Genomic DNA, 17910 nt, shown 5'->3' with positions numbered 1-17910 from the left:
TGTGTAATGCTTATGCGAAAAGACGAGCTAAAACAACATAATGCCAGTGTGCAGCCATCTTGGACATTCACCTCCCATCACTGCAATGAAAGCCGACATCTTTCGTGGGCTCAGTAAAGTAAACGTGCATCTCAGCACTGAAGACAAGGCAAGGTCACATAAATATTGTTGCTGAGTGGATTTACTGTGGAGAATAGTTATTGCATTGTCCGCTGAAGGACGAGCCAGAATGGGAGTAGGAGCGTTCTGCAGGTGCAGTGATAAGGGGTACTGGGAATGAATGCGAGGAGGTGGAAGCTGGGTTTTTCCACTTCTGCCTGTTTTTTTCCACTCTTTGCCCCTTCTACTTGTGATCTGCTCTTCGGCCGGAGGCAGTCATAACTGAGAAGGGCTGGGACTGTCCCCATAAAGGGAAGAGGTTTTTCCTCTGTGGAAGAGAGTTAGAATTTGAACCCCCGGGTGATGCAGTCTCGCTGAGATGGAGGAAGCTCCGCCCCAGATCCTGTTAACACGAGTGAATCTCTCTGCCTACCTGCTCTGGGACTAAGCAGTGTTACTGGTGGCCGAGATTTAGGTGTCTTCTGCAACTATGATAAGGGTGATGATTTCTCTTAATGTCTATGTATAATCTACTATATATGTCTGTGTGATGTGTATATACGTAAGAGGTGAATAAAGGGCCTATAACGAGCCATTTACATTTTTTCTGTAACTATTGGTCTAAGCGTGATTTTTTTGCTTGTCTGAGTCCAATAACTGGTTTTGTCAGAGGACAGGGGAACGTAAGTTTGAGGTTCCCCCCACGTTGCCAAGCAAAAGCAAAACACCTGAAAAACAGATGTCTCTATGTAAACGTTCATGTCTTACAAACGCCGGACATCCCCAGTAGGAATATGGTTTGGCATGTGGCTGGTTTCAAAGAGGACGTTTATGAAACACGGAACTTGGGTCCACCATAAAGGGAGTGTGAAAACTGAAAACTTAGGGCAGAATGTAATGAAGAATTACAACGTAGACCCTGAAGAAGCTTTGGCTATGAATCATAGCATGTGTACAAAGTGCAAGCCACTTAAAATCCGAAAGAAGAGTCGCCCGGCATTATTCGCTCACTCCACGCGCATTCACTTCCCAGGGTACCTGACACTCGTTTTTGGCACCCCTTAGGCCGGTCACTCTAGAATGGGCGAGAAAGGTCATGGGTTTTGGCTTTGCTGTAAACATGGTTATTTCAAATGAGCTACAGGACCTCCACAGGCATGTGCTCAGAGCTAAGCAGTATGTCTTAAAAAGCTATTTGTAAACAAAGTTGCTAACTGGGAAAGGAGCAGCGATTTGTAAACAAGGTGCTGCTAATCAGTATGGGTACAGCTATTTGTAAATAAAGTGCCGCTTTGACTTACCTGCCCGCTTTAACCTTTCACCTTTAACCTCACCTCTGGAATCTTGCTGCAAAGGGATCATGTCAACTTATCATAAACATAGATCAAGAAAGGCGCTGGGGGGAATCGGATGGAATAACTGAGATAGGGCACAGACTGTGCAAAGAGTTCAAAGGATGGGGCAAGGTACAAGAGGACACAGATTGGAGACACAGACATGAAATTAGGGCACAGACAGGAATAGAGGGCACAGAGTAGAAGAGAGGGCAACAACTGGAAGAGATGACACAATATTCCACATACTAGGAGAGGACTCAAACTACCTGCTAGAGGACTCAAACTAAGAGTAGTGTACAAGAGGCTACATATTTGGAAAGAGGGCATATTTTATTAAGATAACAGAAAGCGATGAAAGATTGGACAGGCTAGTGAGAGGGCAGACTGGGGAGAGAGGGAACGGGTGAGTGAAGAGGGCACTAACCAGTGAAACAGCGCAGACTCATAGAGAGAGAGAGAGGACAGAGGCTGCTGCGATGTCAAATAGTGAGAGAGGGCTGCCTGCGTCATTTTATGTCTGTGAGTGCCTGCAGGTGTGCTTTTGTCAGCCAGTGTGTATTAGTCCTTGCCCCACTTCACTGCTCTGGTCATGTCTCTTTTGTCTATGGGTCACTGTGTTAGCAGTGGACAGGAGATCTTTTTAAAAGGGAGTCTGTAGAGGGAAGGAGGACATGATTTAAAAGGGGACCATACCACCTCCTAGCAGCTTGAGGAAGACTCGTTCATCAATGCACAGTGTTTTCATTGTACCGCCCACTCACCACTCTGTAAATGTGCACTGTTTTACATCTGGTTGAGCAGTGTGCAGATGTATGTTTTTTTCTAAACTCCCCGGCACTGTGTACACAAATGTCCTCATTTAACAACACATATGTACCAAGGACTTCAACTTCACAACACCGTCACCAGTGTTTAATTGTGCCCCGATGCCAAGCCCTCTACCACTGTAAAGCAGTTTGCTCGCTTCATTTCCCCCTCTCCTGTGTACCGTGGACATACCAGTGCTTACAAGTGATACCCATAGCACGGACCACGGTCACAGTTGTAGAAATATACCACAACTGTGCCCCCAACCCCTCAGCGTTGTATAGATGGATCTTCTAGTACAGAGGGGATCTGCCTCCTTTGTCCCTCCAGATGTTTTTTGCGCTATGACTCCCATGATCCCTCATCATTGACTATGCTTACTGGGGATGCTGGGATTTGTAGTCTGAAAGACCTGGAGAGACAAAGGTTGAAGACCCCTGTTGTACAGAGACTCTCATCAGTGCAGGAATGTGCACAATTCTGCTTCTGGGTCTCCACTGTCAGAACCTCATAAAGAACTCTAATAATAAAGGACTTCATTCAGAGAATATATTATTTATTTAGTGGTCCGTTCTCTATTTCTCCTACCTGGAAAGCCTTCTTAAGCATGTATCCGGTTCATGTTACCGTTTATTACAATGAATCATACAGTACGTGCTACCCAAAAATACATGTGCAATTGTTGCAGCCAAATAACATAGATTCACTGACCATAGTGCATTATGTAACCATTTGATAGGGGTAAAATTAGACAAAGGTATTCGAAAAACGAATTTCACTGGCTTTCTGTGCCCATGAACAAACATGAACACACAGCATTAATCCGACACTTCTTAAGGATACTAACAAATAATACATCACGGAAGAAAACAATCCGATTACGTTATCATTGCGCGGCGTTGAATACTGAATCGTACTCTCAAAGTTACACATAATCGGCACAAATCCCCCTGATTGTAGATGGTATGAGATCTGCCCTCAGGGAATAGCCCCGATAAAGTGGAAGATGGCGGACACAAGATTCCGGTCACGACTTGGTAGATTGTTCCGGTAAACGAAACGTCTAGTTTAATTCCCATTTCGGTGAGGTAGGCCTGCCCGTGTTATGCAGAGCAGTTTCAAATTTTCCTTAGTTGGCACTGCACTATTGATATCTGTTTTATCCCATCTGGCCTGCGAGTTTTACATTTTGGTTTGTGAGAAAGGTCCATCCCCATTTTCGTACATATTCGCCGCTATTTCCTTTTCCTTCTTCTTCCTGTCGGGGTCGTCGAATTGGGCTTCAATCTCGGCTGGATCCACGTAGGTGTAGAAGTAGGCCATGATAGAGAAGATGATGCAGACGGCAAAGAGTAGAGCTGCAAAGAGGAAGTACTCCGCCCACTGTAAACAAATCAAAGGTTCACAGTTAGTACCATTTGGTGGCATTTTACTGCTACAACCATTGTGGGCTGCTGATAAGATATTAGTAAGAACCTAAAAATACGGACAAATCACTAGCCGGTGGTGGCAGGGTCGTCGGTGCCCCTCTAAATGCTACAGATTCAGGTGCCACTAAGCCATGACCTGCGGATGTGTTAGTAAGGCAATAATCAATACTGCTTGCTTTCCCGCGTGCCCCTCCACATTTATACTAGGGAAGCAATAGTCAGTGCCCGCATCCTGACCTGCGGGCTGCGATTAGGCAACAGGGTGGGAATGCATTCTTGCACACAGTAGGGAAACTGGATGCGTGCCCCTTCTCTTCACCTCAATCCTACTGGAACTGAGATTCCCCCTACCCTCATGACGCTCCGGCCCTGCCCTACATTTACTTTACCCACATCAGTCTTCCTCTCAGATTCTGGGCAGTCATTTACCCAGAATCTTGGCATCATCTTTGACCCCTCACTTTCTTTCTCGATTTATTTTTCCACCTCCGGCGCCTTCCTGTTGCTTTCGACTTCATAATATTCACACAATCTGTCTTTTTCTCACTTTCTCTGCGACCAAAACTCTCACTGCCTCGCTGGTCTTCTCAGACCTTGATTCCTGTTCTTCATGACTACTGGGCCTTCCAAAAAACAAGGGGGGGGGAGGACCTGGGAGTCTCTCTGCCAGACATTAGTCCTGGTTGCGAGAGCCTTACCCAGATTCTTTAGCTCACTATCTTTCACAGAATCTGGGTAAGGCCCTTGTAACCAGGACTAATGTCTGGCAGAGGGACTCCCAGGACCCCCCCTTGTTTTTTTTATACTGGGCCTTCCTGCATGTGAGCTCTTGCCCCTCTTCACTTTATATTGTAATCTGCTATTCATCTTCTCTCTCTTCTTCATATCCAATCTCTCTCCTACTGTTACCGTTCTCCAGAGGCTTCCTTCCCACGCACATCTTCTGTTTATTCATACATTAGTTTTAAATGTGTCCATGACCTTGCCCCCCCTTCACTCTCGTCTCTCGTTTCATTGTGTCCTTCTAGCCGTACTCTTCATTAGCACCCTCGGTGGGTGCGCTGGCTAACCAGGAGTCTTGGTACAAGCCCGCGTTCCGAGCTGCCTGGGTGGCCATCGGCCCCTTCTCTTCCGGTCTGCCCCTTCACCACTAAGCAACCGTGTAGTTCCTACACGGGTGCTAATGGTGTCTTAAAAAAAAGAAATGTACCTTTATCCCGCGGACCAGCGTGGCGCAGCGCTGCTTGTCAGCGAAGTCCGTTTTCATGTTGATGACGTCAGCCTCATCAGCATTGAATACGGACTTCACTGACAAGCAGTGTTACGCGGAGCTGAACCGCAGGATAAAGGTAATTAATTTTTTAAGACACTATTAGGGCCATGTAGGGAACTACACGGGTGTTAATGGCGAGATGCCCCTCGGTGGCGGGCCAGCCCGGCCCTAAGTAATGGCACAGCCGTCCTCGTTAAGAAACCCCTGCTTCACTCGGGCCCCCAACTTGGGTGGCTGTCCATTACCAACAGGGTTGGACCGCCGTCTCGGGTCATATCCCCCAATCTTCCTCTCTTTTTCTACCGCCTGTTCCACATCCTCTATGCTCAATCCCAGGTTCGTTCTTATTCCCTTCTCACCCCCACCCTCTGCAATGCCCGCCCTCTGCCCTTGTGGTCCTCTCCTTCTCTTGCCTCTTTTCCCTCTGTTTTAAGAGCCCGTCTTCTAGCTGTCCCCGGACCCTAGAAAGTAGCTTCACGTCCATGGCCTCTTCTTTTCACAGATCGTTAAGTTAACATGTATTCATTTCTCTGTACTACACTTAGATGAACCAGCTTTATGAATTCAAATAAATAGAGTGACAGACGGAATTGACAATCGATTTGCCATGAGGCCACCATAAATAAGAAATAGATAATATGGCTACATGGAGATATAATGTGTGGTCGAGGATAAGCAAACGGTAAAAGGGGGAGTACAAGTATGAAATGCCTGAAGGGATTGCGCAGAAATTAAAACTGCCAGCGATTGTACTATATGCAAGATGTGACTATATTCTCCTTAATGTTATTTATATTTGGGGGGGGGTTGCATTGGGGCTAATTGTCTATGAATCTGCTATGGTTAATGAATTTGCTGCAATGTATTGATACAGCCAGAGTATATGTTATGATAAACAATGAATACTTTAAAAAAAAGCAATGATAAGTACCCCTCTATAGCAAAGTCACGTTACAACTTTGACATACCCCCTATGTGTATATTGCCAGGACCCTAGTTTTGGCCCGTGGCATGGTTTTCGTACCTTATTGCCATTGCCCCAAAATATCACCAGTGTCAACAAAGTGACACCACAATCACGCCAGCCAAAAGAGATAATTAAAGTGCCCTCTCTCCTGTAATTTAAATAAGGAGGAGTTTCTGCGGAAGGCAACTGGTTGCTCAGTATCTGAAATTGACGATGAGGAAAGTGAGGCCTTCACAAAGATGTGTGTGTCATCGTTCCAGGGGCCTGTGGCCCTTAGTGCCAGGATGTCTGTGCTCTTTAGTGCCACATTCCCAGTGACAACATCTACCAAACAATACAGCATGGACCTTGTGGAAATGGGCCAATTCCTGTTTTGGGCAGGCAGCACTGCCTCTCTGAGCCACTACATGCATGTGTGCATAAAGCACCGTGCACCTGTGCATGGATTCTGGGTATTCCATGTGTCATATTTAGGAATTCAATCACAGTGCGAATGGGAGCTGTTCTGCGAGTGGTACACTTTATAGCAATATTCATCACAAGATATCGTGGGCCTCATTGCAGGTTTGCCGGTATTTCTGCAGTAAATCTGCCAAAATACCACCAAACTCGATTACCGTTACAGCCACTTGGTCCTGCAAATTTAGCACGGGATTACAAGAGATGGAAGGATGCCGTGGGGATTTCGGGGAATTAACGCCAGTGGTAATTCTGCAGAGTTTTGGCAGTAAGGTGAATTCACCTCCAGCTTTTTGCTGGCGGTTTATCCTCCACCTTGCCACCCAACTAGTAGCACAGCAATGCAGTAATGCAGCGGTAAAATGGCGGTAACAGAATTACCACCAGGTTACCCCTGTTTTTTCCCGCATCAGCGTACTCGTAATGAGGCCCCTTACCTCATATTCATCTGTTGCAAATTCTGCTATATTGCAAGATTTCATACATTTCAGCAAAACGTGTCTTCTACCCACTTACCTGCTGTTCCAGACGAGATGCACCCGCCACAATCAAGACAATGACATTTCCGAATGCCACGGTCAGCTGCCAGCCCCCCTGAAGCACGGCCTTCATGTTGGAGGGTGCCTGTGATGAGAGAAGGAGCCACATTATTATTGATGAGAATGCCTTTGCTTTCCTCACTAAGACTCAGCTCAGATGCTGATATGCTGACTCTTAAGCCATTGGGCCTCATTACGACCCAGGCGGATTTCGCGGTGCTAAATGCACCGCGAAGCATGGCGGAAAGCCGCCGATAGCGCCATGGGGGTTGGCGGATTTACCGCCCCATTCCGACCTCGGCGGAGCGGTAAATCCCCAATCCCCATTCTGCCCTTCCCCATTCCCATTTTTGCCCCATAGGGTATAATGGGAGTGGGGAAGGAGTTAATTACGCCACCGTAAAATACGGTGGCGTAATTAACAACGAGGTCCCGTAGCGCCATGGTTTTCTCCGGCTGGTAAAACCAGGCGGAGAAAACCTCCATGGCGCTACGGGAACTCGTAGTATGGCGGAGAGGTACGCCATGCACTACGCTGGCGTAATACCCTCTCCGCCAGGGTCCTAATGAGGCCCATTGTAGCAAACTGCAGCGGAGGAATCTGAATGAAACCGCTCAGACATGCGACCATGTACATCAGAGGCCTACAACCGTATCTTTCCAGATGGCCCGGACTACAGCTCCATTCAACCCGAGACAGCATAGGCAATGGTGAGGTGTCGTTGGAGTCATTGTTCTAAACACTTGGAGAGCTGCAGTTTGAAAACCCATGCATGCACGTTCTTGATGCACTATAGAGCAGGGTTGTCCAACTCCAAGCCTTGAGGGCCAGAAACCTGATCGGTTTTCCTGATATCCCTCATTAAAATTCATGAGGAAAGATTTGCATACTCTTAGAATCATTGTATGCAAATGTGTATCATGAATATTAATGAGGGATGTCATGAAAATCTGACATGGATCTGGCCCTCGAGGCCTGCAGTTGGACAATCCTGCTATAGAGTCTAGACCCAGGCACCTATATGCATACAGATATATAGGGCAGCTGTGAAACAGAAAGGGTAATAGTGCAAAAAGCATCCAGTTATCAATAGTTCCCCAGTTTCTCTTTGTGTGTTTATTCCAATAACCCCATTAATTCTACATCCTGCAAAGACGCTGGCTTCAGGAAGCGGAGTCCTTGCAAATTAGCAGTGTGGCATATACTCTCCACGGCAGGTCTTAGTTCTGGCAGTGCCCGCAGCGACGCGAACAAATGTTGGCACCCCTTTTCACCCACATTGCCCCCCTTGCCGGTCAAGGCAGGGGAAGGTGTGGAGGGGGGAATGGTTGGGGCTGCTTTGCTAAACAGAGTGCTGCTGCCGGAACAGCATAAGGCGGCCCCATGCCAGTGTAGCACCAGCTACCTATTGAAATGAAAACCACCCCACTCATGTGCTGGAGCATCCAGCAGCAGCACGAGAGCGGGGCGCATTTCATTTCAATTGGGCACCTTGAACACGCCATCTCAGGGGAGCTGTTGAAAGACTAACCCGAGCTGACATGGCATGGCAGCTAATGTGGTGCCCCGGGCAACTGCCCGTGTCGCCCATGCCTAAAGCCGGCCCAGATACTGTCTTACACTTTACATGTTTATAAGGTAAAGCAAAAATTGTTTTTCAGAGTTCTACAGCATTCTTTTTTTTGTTCTGCAAATGCCTCTGAGACAGTCAATTTGGCTCATATGGAGCGGGACATGGCACAGTGGTGGGAACGCCCTTGTGCACTCAACGCATGATCAAACAGAATCCCTCCGTAGGCAATTTAACCTGTTGGCAATTCTAAAAGCTACTACTGGGAGAAACTTCAGTGGGCGGAGGGGAAGATTCAGCCAAGCAGGACGCTTTAGCACACAGCAGCAACAACCAATAATCTACCAGAGCTATCACCTGGCGTCATCCTAGGATGTCCCACAAGTGACTGTTATCTATTCATCACATGACTTCTTTTGGACACGTATAAAGCCCAGACTAGACCATCTAGGTGGTCCGTTGTCATTGGTAAAAAGGAGGAGAGAAACAAATAGGACGAAGGCGTGAAGAACCCAGACTTGGAGGTCCTCCTGGTCATGAGTCTTCCTAATGGATTGCAGGGGGGAGGTCCACAGACTAGCAGCTGGAGCTGAAATGTCACAGCCGCCAATCCTTGTCTAGTTGTGGAGTGGGATTGGCTAGAGGGGTGAGGAGAGGAGCTTAGGGGTCTTACAGATCTCCTGTCTGAATTTGTGGATGAGAACGTGCGGACTGAGTTGGTGGCAGGTCCGGCTCGCATAGTCTCCTGAACTTGGATCTTGCAGAGTGTGGTAACCAGTCAATTGAACCGAAAACAGGCAATTGTTCTCACTTTCTTCTCTTCCTCCGAACGTAACATGCTCTGCTTCCTGTCTGTACATTCTTTATTTTCACATGTTTATGTCGCATGTCAGTCAGAGAGTGTGTAGCCTAGGGTTGTCCAAGTCTGGGCCTCCAGGGCCGGAATCCTGACGGGTTTTCAGGATACCCCTCATTGACAGTCATAAGAAAAATGTGCACACATTTAGAATCATTGTATGCAAATGTATCTCATGAATATTGAGGGTACCGTGAAAACCAGGGATCGATCAGGGTTTTCAGGATACCGCTCAATGATAGTCATGAGAAAAATGGGCATACATTTAGAATCATTGTATGCAAATGTATCTCATGAATATTGAGGGTACCGTGAAAACCCGGCATCGATCTGGCCCTCAAGGCCTGGAGTTGGACAACCCTGTAGCCCTGCTGTCTACATTTCATACAGCGGGTCACACTTGACAAAGGTAACACATGAATGCACATCCCTGCGTACCTGAGGTGTCTTTGTTCACAAGTGGGATTTGCGCGATCAAGGCTTGTCCGCGCCTATATGAACTGTTGCGCCACAGGCTACACCGCAAGTACGGAAGGACTGTAGAATATTCATCTCTGACAGTGTGTGGCGATAAGAATGCAGAGATCAACAGTATAGGCATTTTCACAAGGCATGCGCACAATACCACACAGGCCCCAATTCACACTGTGCAGTAAGTGTGCGCATGCAGCCCTGGTAGTGGTAGCTGAAAGAGGACGCGGGTTGTGATTGTGTGAAATTATAGCACTGTATTTAGTGCATAAAGGAGGGCTGCACAACACTGTATCATGCTGTGTTCATGCAGGCATGTACATAAGTAGTCAAATGGACAGTTGCGCATCCGTAGCTTGTGATACAGATGTGAAAACCGTGTTGCTGGGTTTGCGGTTGTGTGCAAATTCAGAGCTTACGAAGGCAGATGCTGCACCATACCTTCTTCCTCATCTCAACTATTTTGGCAAATCTGGCCCTCTGGCTTTATTTCCCTACAGCTTTGAAATGCATGTCCAGTGCCACAGCTCGTGAAGGTGCCCAGAAGCAGCTGAGCACGAGTGGCTTCTGTGGTGCAGACGGGTGGCAGGCCACCTACCTGGGAATAGGAAAACTCCAGCCCGGTGACCGAGAAGACGACTTCTCCAGCCGTGAGGATGAAATACTGGGGGATCTGGAGAGCCATGTGGACACTGTTGGGTTGGATGTCCTCGGTGGAGTTCAGCTTCAGTCCAGTTGAGCTTGAGCACTGCATAAAGAAAAGAGCAGAGAATACAGCTGAGCATTCGCAAGCATAAGTATAAAATATCAGACAACAAGAACAGATGCTTGCAGACAACACTGAGACATTGTTGAGAAAATTCAAAATGTGGCAACTGTCTCACAGCTCATATCTGGAATGAAGCAAAATAAATTGAGGTTTCTTGCTTCCCTCCCTCTGTTGAACCCCTCTGCATTTCATAGAAATATGGTTCAGCCCTAATCAAAAAAGAGATATATGAAGAAGGATCAGGAACTCACTCAACACAGCCTTAGGAGCCTGGCACATGTGCATGTGCTCTGCGCTCTCATGTGCCATGTTTCAACCCAGTGCCAACGTTCACCCATGTGTAGTCCTCCTTCAAATCAGGAAAGATGGAGGCAGCTCATGCTACTTAGGTTCAATGCAGGCGGAGGGTTCACCCTGCCAGCGCGCCCTGACACCAGAGGAACAGTAGAGAGTGTCTTGTGGAACTGCCATTCGTTGGATTGCCAGGAGAAAAGAGGTCTAAGGAAATGGTGCATCTGCCAAAGTCAAAGCCACAGCCAACATTGCAGACACTGAACCTTGGAGGTCTTTACCAGATTCATCATTGAGGCCTGGGGGCTGGGAAAGACGGACACATAGAGTTATGCTATGCAAGCTAATTTAAGAGGGCACATGGAGCACAGCCCCCCTAAAGTCTCGGGAGGATAGCTTGGGGGCAACACGCTCGGCTTGGAATCAAGACGACGCAGAACAACACAGGTTCAATCCCCAGGTCTGCGCTATGACACCTCTGGGTATTAAGCACGTTATAAATAACTAATTATAATCATAAACTGACTCCCTTCTCTGTGGCTCCCTCTCTGCACCCCTTTGGCTTAACATGGAGAAGGATTGTGTCCTGCCTCTTTTGTGCTCTTCTGAACATCCGTGAAGATCTGCTCTCCAACCTTGACTCTAACATCTCCTCTGTCCTCATCCTACTTGATCTCTCCTCTGCCTTCGACACGGTCAACCATACCATCCTGCTCAACCGTCTCTGTGACAACTTGGGTATCACTGAACAAGCTCTGGCCTGGCTGACCTCTTTCCTCTCTGATCGACCATCCCAGGTCCAACTTGGGCCCTTCCTTTCCTCTATCTCCCTTTCTACTTGTGGTGTTCACCAGGGGTCTAACCTCTCACCCTCGCTTTTCAACCAATACTTGGCAACTCTCGCCCACCGCATTGCCACTTTCTGTTCAATTTTCAGTGCTATGTTGTTTTTTAAAAAAAAAAATATTTTTGAATTTTACATACCCTTGAAATACAATCGCACCAACAAGGTGCACAATCAAAACTTGAGGAAAAGGAAATGGGGAGGTGTAAAAGGTGGAGGTTTGGGAAAAAAGGAAGGGAAGAAAGAAAGGAAAAAAACATTACCCATTAACTGTTCCCCCCCCGAAGGCCCCCATTCCCCTCCCGCCCCGTATGAAATTAGAGCCCAATTTAATTCTTCATCAGTGTCCGAAATGTAAAGTTCAGAGGGATGTGGAGGATCTCAGTTCCATAGTCTCCTTTCAGGTGCCAGACGAATCAGAGCCTACAGATTCATTACTGTTTAGCAGATATGCAATATACAGTCCCCAGATGTCTGGGGGGCGTGCATGTAATGGTAGGGTTCTTATAAATTCGCTTTCCACATTCTGGCAGTATGTTATGTCTCTTTTCCAGTCATCAAGTTTGGGTGGTGGGCCTCTGCCCCAAGACATGGCGATCCTCTTCCGGGCCAGTACCAGAAGAAGGGCTGCTAATTTACGTGATGCAGCTTGAAGGTATTTAGTGAGACCCAGGAGTAGCCCCAGCGGAAGCGGGGTCACCTGTTCGCCTATGATGTCAGCAGTTATTTGTAAGACTGAGTTCCAGAAACGTCGTATTCCGGGGCAGTCCCAGGCCAAGTGGAGGAAGTCCGCACGAGCCGCTGCGCATCTTTTGCATTTGGGCGACGTGTCTGGATGATGTTTGTGCTTCTTGACTGGGGTATAGTATATTTGGTGTACAAAGTTAAAATGTATTAATTTGTAACGAGTATTCAGTGCGACCTTTTGGGTTTGGTTTAGGATATAGGACCAATCTTCAGAGGATATTGTCTCCTGAATGGCAGTTTCCCAATTTTGCTGGGTTTTAGTGTTGGGTTTCCCAATATCGGCCACCATGGATTTATATAACAGCGAGACCAATCTCCCTTCCCCATGCGCTTGAATTGTGTTATGTAGTAACTTCCAGGTGGGGAAATAACTTGTGTAAGGTATGGCGTAATCTAAAATAAAGGAAAACATCTAGGGAAGCATTACCCCCCCTATCTTTGGCCATTTGTGGGGTTAGAAAGGTGCCCTCAGGGAACAGGTCTCCGAGTGAGTGGACATTGACCTTGTCAGCCCATATTAGAAACACTTTTTCGTTTGTGAGGGGAATGCCGGGAATAAATCTGATTGGGAGTAGAGGGGAGAATCTCACGTCTACTCCGTATTTGGTCTCCATCTTTTTCCAGATTGCGTATGTAGACAGGACTGTGTTAAGCGTGTTATTCGGGACTGGGATTTGGCTTATAATGACAGCGCTTAGCAGGTCGGGTGAGGCCAGGGCTCGTTCCACTTGCACGTGTGGGCGAACGAAATGCTCTGCGTACCAATAGCTCAGGAAGTGAGCTTGGGCCGCCCAATAGTATTTTTCTATGTCTGGGAGCGCCAGACCCGCCTTGGATGTTGGCAACACCAGAGTGCTATACGCGACACAAGCCGGTTTACCCGCTCATATGAGCTCTAGAACTGCCGTCCTGATTTTTTGGAGAAAGGATTTGGGAAGGAGTAGTGGCATGTTTATAAATAAATACAGAAGTTTAGGAAGAATGACAATCTTGATCAAGGATACTCTGCCCCATATCGTTAACGGTAAAGATTTCCACCTATGGATACGTTCTTGCATTGAGTTTAGCGTGGTGACATAATTATCTTTGTAAATCTCATGATGGTTACGTGACATGTAAATGCCCAGATAGCGCACCTTTGAGTGCTCCCATTTAAAGCCATGATCGTCAATAAATTCAGTTGTATTGGGGGTCAAGGGAAACACTACCGATTTGGAATGATTAATTTTCAGCCCAGACATTTGGCCGAATCTTATCACTTTGCGCATTACAGGGTTAAGATTCTCTTGGGGGTCACTGACAAACAATATGACGTTATCAGCGTGAAGAGAAACAATCAATCTGTGAGGACCTAGTTTAAGCCCTCGGTGCAGTTAGTTTTCTCGTAATCTCGAAGCCAAGGGCTCCATGATAAGGGCGAATATCAGTGCTGAAAACGGGCAGTCTTGTTCCACGCTCTAGTGATATGCTCGTGGATCTAGTGTTACCCAGAGTGACATATGACCGCAGGTCGTTATATAACAGAGACACTAACCTGATAAAGAAATTACCAAAGCCCATCTGTCTAAGCGCTGCCGTCATGAATGGCCATTCAACAGAGTCGAACGCCTTCTCGGCGTCAAGAAGTAACGCAATCGCCTGTTGTGTTGGATCTATGCCCTCGATGACTCTGAACAGTCTTCTGATGCTGTATGTGGTACTACGTCCTGGAATGAATCCGGCTTGGTCTCCAATCACCAGGGCCGGCATGAGAGGGAGTAGTCGCGTTGCAAGTATTTTGGAAAGAATTTTGTTGTCCAGGTTGATTAAGGAGATCGGCCTGTAAGATGCGCATTCATCTGCGGGTTTGCCGGCTTTATGTAGTACCATAACATTGGCTTCGCGCAGTGTGGGGGGAAGGCTTCCGTGCTCAACTGCTTATTCATAGACGCGTAGCAGGAGTTGGGCGAGTATGGATCTGTGGGCTTTGTAAAACTCTCCAATGAGCCCGTCTGGTCCTGGCGCTTTGGAGTTTGGAAGGGATTTTATTGCCTCCAGAATTTCTTCCTCTGTTATCGGAGCGTTTAGTGGTTCTCGCAGGTCTGCCTCCACCCAGTATAGCTCAGTGTCGTTAAGATACTCCTGTATAGAGTTCAGATCTGAGTTACCTTTGGAACTGTACAGGTTCTGATAGAAATTCCGGAACGTGAGAGCGATTTCCTCCTCAGTATATACCCGCTGTCCTTGAGCGTCCTTGACACATTCAACTTGTGTCGGGGTTTTGTCCATTGACAGTAGGCGGGCCAACAAGGTGCCTGGTTTCTGTCTCTCCCCATATTGCCGGATTTGGTGACCATGACCCAGGAATTTTATCTCCCGTTCGGCCGTTTCCCTGAACTTCAGAAGATCCTCCTTTAGGTCGGCTTGAGTGTGAGAATTTGGAGCAATGAGAACTTGACGCTCTAGAGCTTTCAAACGCTTCTCACTACTTGAGAGCTCTCTCCGGATCAGTCTTAGTATGCTGTTTTCTTTGGCCAGGCATATGCCACGTACAAAGCATTTTAGAGCTTCCCAAATGGTGCCGGGGGAATCAACAGAACCAACTTTGTCTCGATGAAGGCCATTATTTCCTTGCGTAGTTCATCTGCAAAGACTGTGTCGGCGAGAGAGCCATGTTTAAATCTCCAGTTGAGTCCAGGAACTGTTGCGCTCGCTAGGGAGACGTCGAGTGTGACCATTGAGTGGTTGGACAGGGTGCGTGGCAAGATTTGACTCGTCCCCCAGATGAATGGGCTGTGGGAGGATGCCAAGATATAATCAATCCGGGAACTGTTGTTGTGGATGGCAGAGTAGAAAGTATAGTCCTTCGCATCACGATTATGCTGCCTCCAGGTGTCAGTTAGGCCAAATGTCTGGCAGATCACTTGAACCTGAGCGCTGGCTTTGGACGGGTTCCCCGCTGTGTTGTGGGATTTGTCTAGTCTGGGATCAATTGGTGTGTTGAGATCTGCTCCCCATATAATGGTTGCCGCATTGGTTTTTCCCAGTTGGGACATCACCCAGTTAAAGTTGTTTGGACCATCAGTATTCAGTGCGTAAGAGTTCACAATTACTACTTCTTTTCCCGCGATTATCCCCCTCACCAATAGGGCTCTTCCCTCAGAGTCTTTCTGCGAGTCTATTACACTGAAGTTCGTTCTCCTATCTATTAAAATTGCGACTCCTCTGGCATAGGATGAGTATGATGAGAAATACCTATGGCAGCCCCAGGATCTGGCCCAGTGCCGTTCCGACGATGGCAGGAGATGTGTTTCCTGCAGTATGGCAATGTTGATTTTATGCCTTCGGAGATATTGGAAGACTTTCCTTGTTTTCGCCGGCTGGTTACCTCCACGAATGTTCCAGGTGGCGACCTTAAGTGTTGTCGCTGCCATCAGGAAGCTCTGGTGAATTTATATTTGATGGGTTTGGATGATGTGACTGATGAATACATTCATGCGAGATTCTGGAGAGCTTGGCTTCTGTTCGGACAGCTTTGAGCTACGTGCTCATTGCGAGGTGGTGCGGGGTGAAAGGCGGCTGTGTTGAACTCGAATCCCTCCCTTGGGTGGGCAACCCCCAACAGGCCCACGACAAACAATCCCCTATAAACCAAACTGTCAACATTGCTGTGCAAGGGGCGCTAGTAGCCCTCCAAGACGAGGTTGCTCCCTCCCACTGTTGTATTTCTATTTCGTGGAGATTAATGTATTGCGTCGGCAGAGAGCGGGTGAATTTAATTTGTGTTAGCTCCCGGCGATGGCTTTATGGCGGGTCTCTCCTCGGGCGGTTCCCTCTCTGTGGGAGACCATTGTTATGGGCAGGCCTACAGCCGTTACGATCCAGATAGTCACTTGTCTCTTCGGGAGTGTTGAAAAATTGGGTCTTCCCTTTGAATTGAATGCAGAGTTTCGCCGGGAATATAATTGAATACTGAATTAGGTTTTCCTGCAGTCTGCGCTTCACAGATGTGAACGACCGTCTTTGTGTCTGGACAGCTTGTGAAAAGTCTGGGAAGAACTGTAACTTATCTCCATAGTATTGCAGATCTCCTTTGTCTCTTGCGGCCCTGAGGATTGCGTCACAATCTTTATAGTTCAGCAGCTTAGCTATAATGGGACGTGGGTTCGTCCCGGGGATAGGTCTTGAGTTAGGTATTCTGTGAGCTCGTTCTACTACAAAAAGCGTGGACAGGATATTAGGGCCGAACAAGTCCGTGCAGATCTTCTCTACATTGTCCTCCATCTTGGTGGTCAATTGGTACTTTCTGACTCCGACGATCCTTATATTATTGCGCCGGGAGCGACCTTCTAAGTCCTCATTTTTGGCCGTTACTATTTTCATTTGCGCTTCGAGTGAGGACACTCTGGTAGCCATGGCTGACGGCCCGTCCTCAAGGTCTGAGACCCTCTGCTCGACTGCGTCCAGTCGGTTCGCATGCTCATCCAGACGGTATTGGAGCTGGTCCACTTTGGAGGAAAGTGTGTCTAGTTTGCTACTCAGGCCTCCTATGCCGGCTTTGAGGTCAAGTAGTATTTCCCTGATATCGAAGTCCTGTGATTCTTCTCCGTCATGAGGTGGAGCCTGAGTGGGGAATGAGACCTACTGTTAGGGGGGGCCGTTTTGGTAGAGGAACAACTTTCAAAAGGCAGCTTTCTCTGCCACCTATCTGGTTTCCCCATTCTTGTTGTGGACAGGCGCGTCCGTGACTCTGGAAGCTGTGTGGTGCTGGTCTGTGCCATCGGGTAGGGTGATTGTATTTATACCTTGCCGGGCCAGGCGGTGGAGCGAGCCGGCCTGGAGACAGGGCCTTGTGTCACCTTCTATGATATGGCGTCTTCGTTATGCACCGGATATTTGCTGCTGGGTTGAGGGGATGTGGCAGTGCTGTTGGGAAGTATGCTTCTGGGTTAGCACCGGGGGCCGGCGCCACGGGAAATCTATAGCAATTCTCAGGGCTCGGGTCCGTATGGGGTGCCTATGTATGATGTCCAGAGTTCCAGGACCAGCGAGGCGTCCCAGTGTGTTTCAGCGTTGGGGCCCTGGGGTGCCACTCGCTGCCGAATTCTTCTCCCCGGACTCTCATACATGCGTGCCCGGGTCGCACCTCCCGTCGCTTTCTGCTGCTTTCTGGACTGGGGGCAGCGGTGTTCCAGGCCGGCATGGCCTCTGGAGTTATGCCTCGTGGTCGGGGGACAGCGCCGCTCACACCCGGCTCGCTGTCACGGGACCCGTAATGGCCTTGGTGGTTCCGTTGACTTGCCTGTCACACGGGGGAGCTCGGGGATTTGCTGCCGTTCCGCCGCGTGTGTGTATGCGGCGAGGGGAAGCGTCGGGCGCTCGTACCTGGGTTGCTGCTGGTCGCGTGCGGCTGCCTCGACTTTCTTCCCCGCACCGGCGCTGGTTGGGTCGCTCCTCTGAGGCCACTCCCA

General features: G+C 48.2%; 1 protein-coding gene across 1 annotated transcript in view; it reads right to left on the bottom strand.

Annotated features, from left to right (window-relative positions):
- Positions 1-2782: 2782 nt before the first annotated feature.
- The window catches only part of SLC15A1 (solute carrier family 15 member 1), a 190658-nt gene continuing 175530 nt past the window's right edge, over positions 2783-17910 (bottom strand). The window contains exons 21-23 of the mRNA XM_069640488.1: positions 10408-10557; positions 6889-6996; positions 2783-3626 (exon numbers count right to left, since the gene is read on the bottom strand). Coding sequence (XP_069496589.1) covers positions 3426-3626; positions 6889-6996; positions 10408-10557 — 459 coding nt within the window. The 3' untranslated portion in view covers positions 2783-3425. The remainder of the gene's footprint in view (positions 3627-6888; positions 6997-10407; positions 10558-17910) is intronic.

Source organism: Ambystoma mexicanum, chromosome 7q, assembly GCF_040938575.1.
Source record: "Ambystoma mexicanum isolate Mex_15411 chromosome 7q, UKY_AmexF1_1, whole genome shotgun sequence".
Taxonomy (NCBI): domain Eukaryota; kingdom Metazoa; phylum Chordata; class Amphibia; order Caudata; family Ambystomatidae; genus Ambystoma; species Ambystoma mexicanum.
This window is presented reverse-complemented; position numbering and strand designations above follow the sequence as displayed.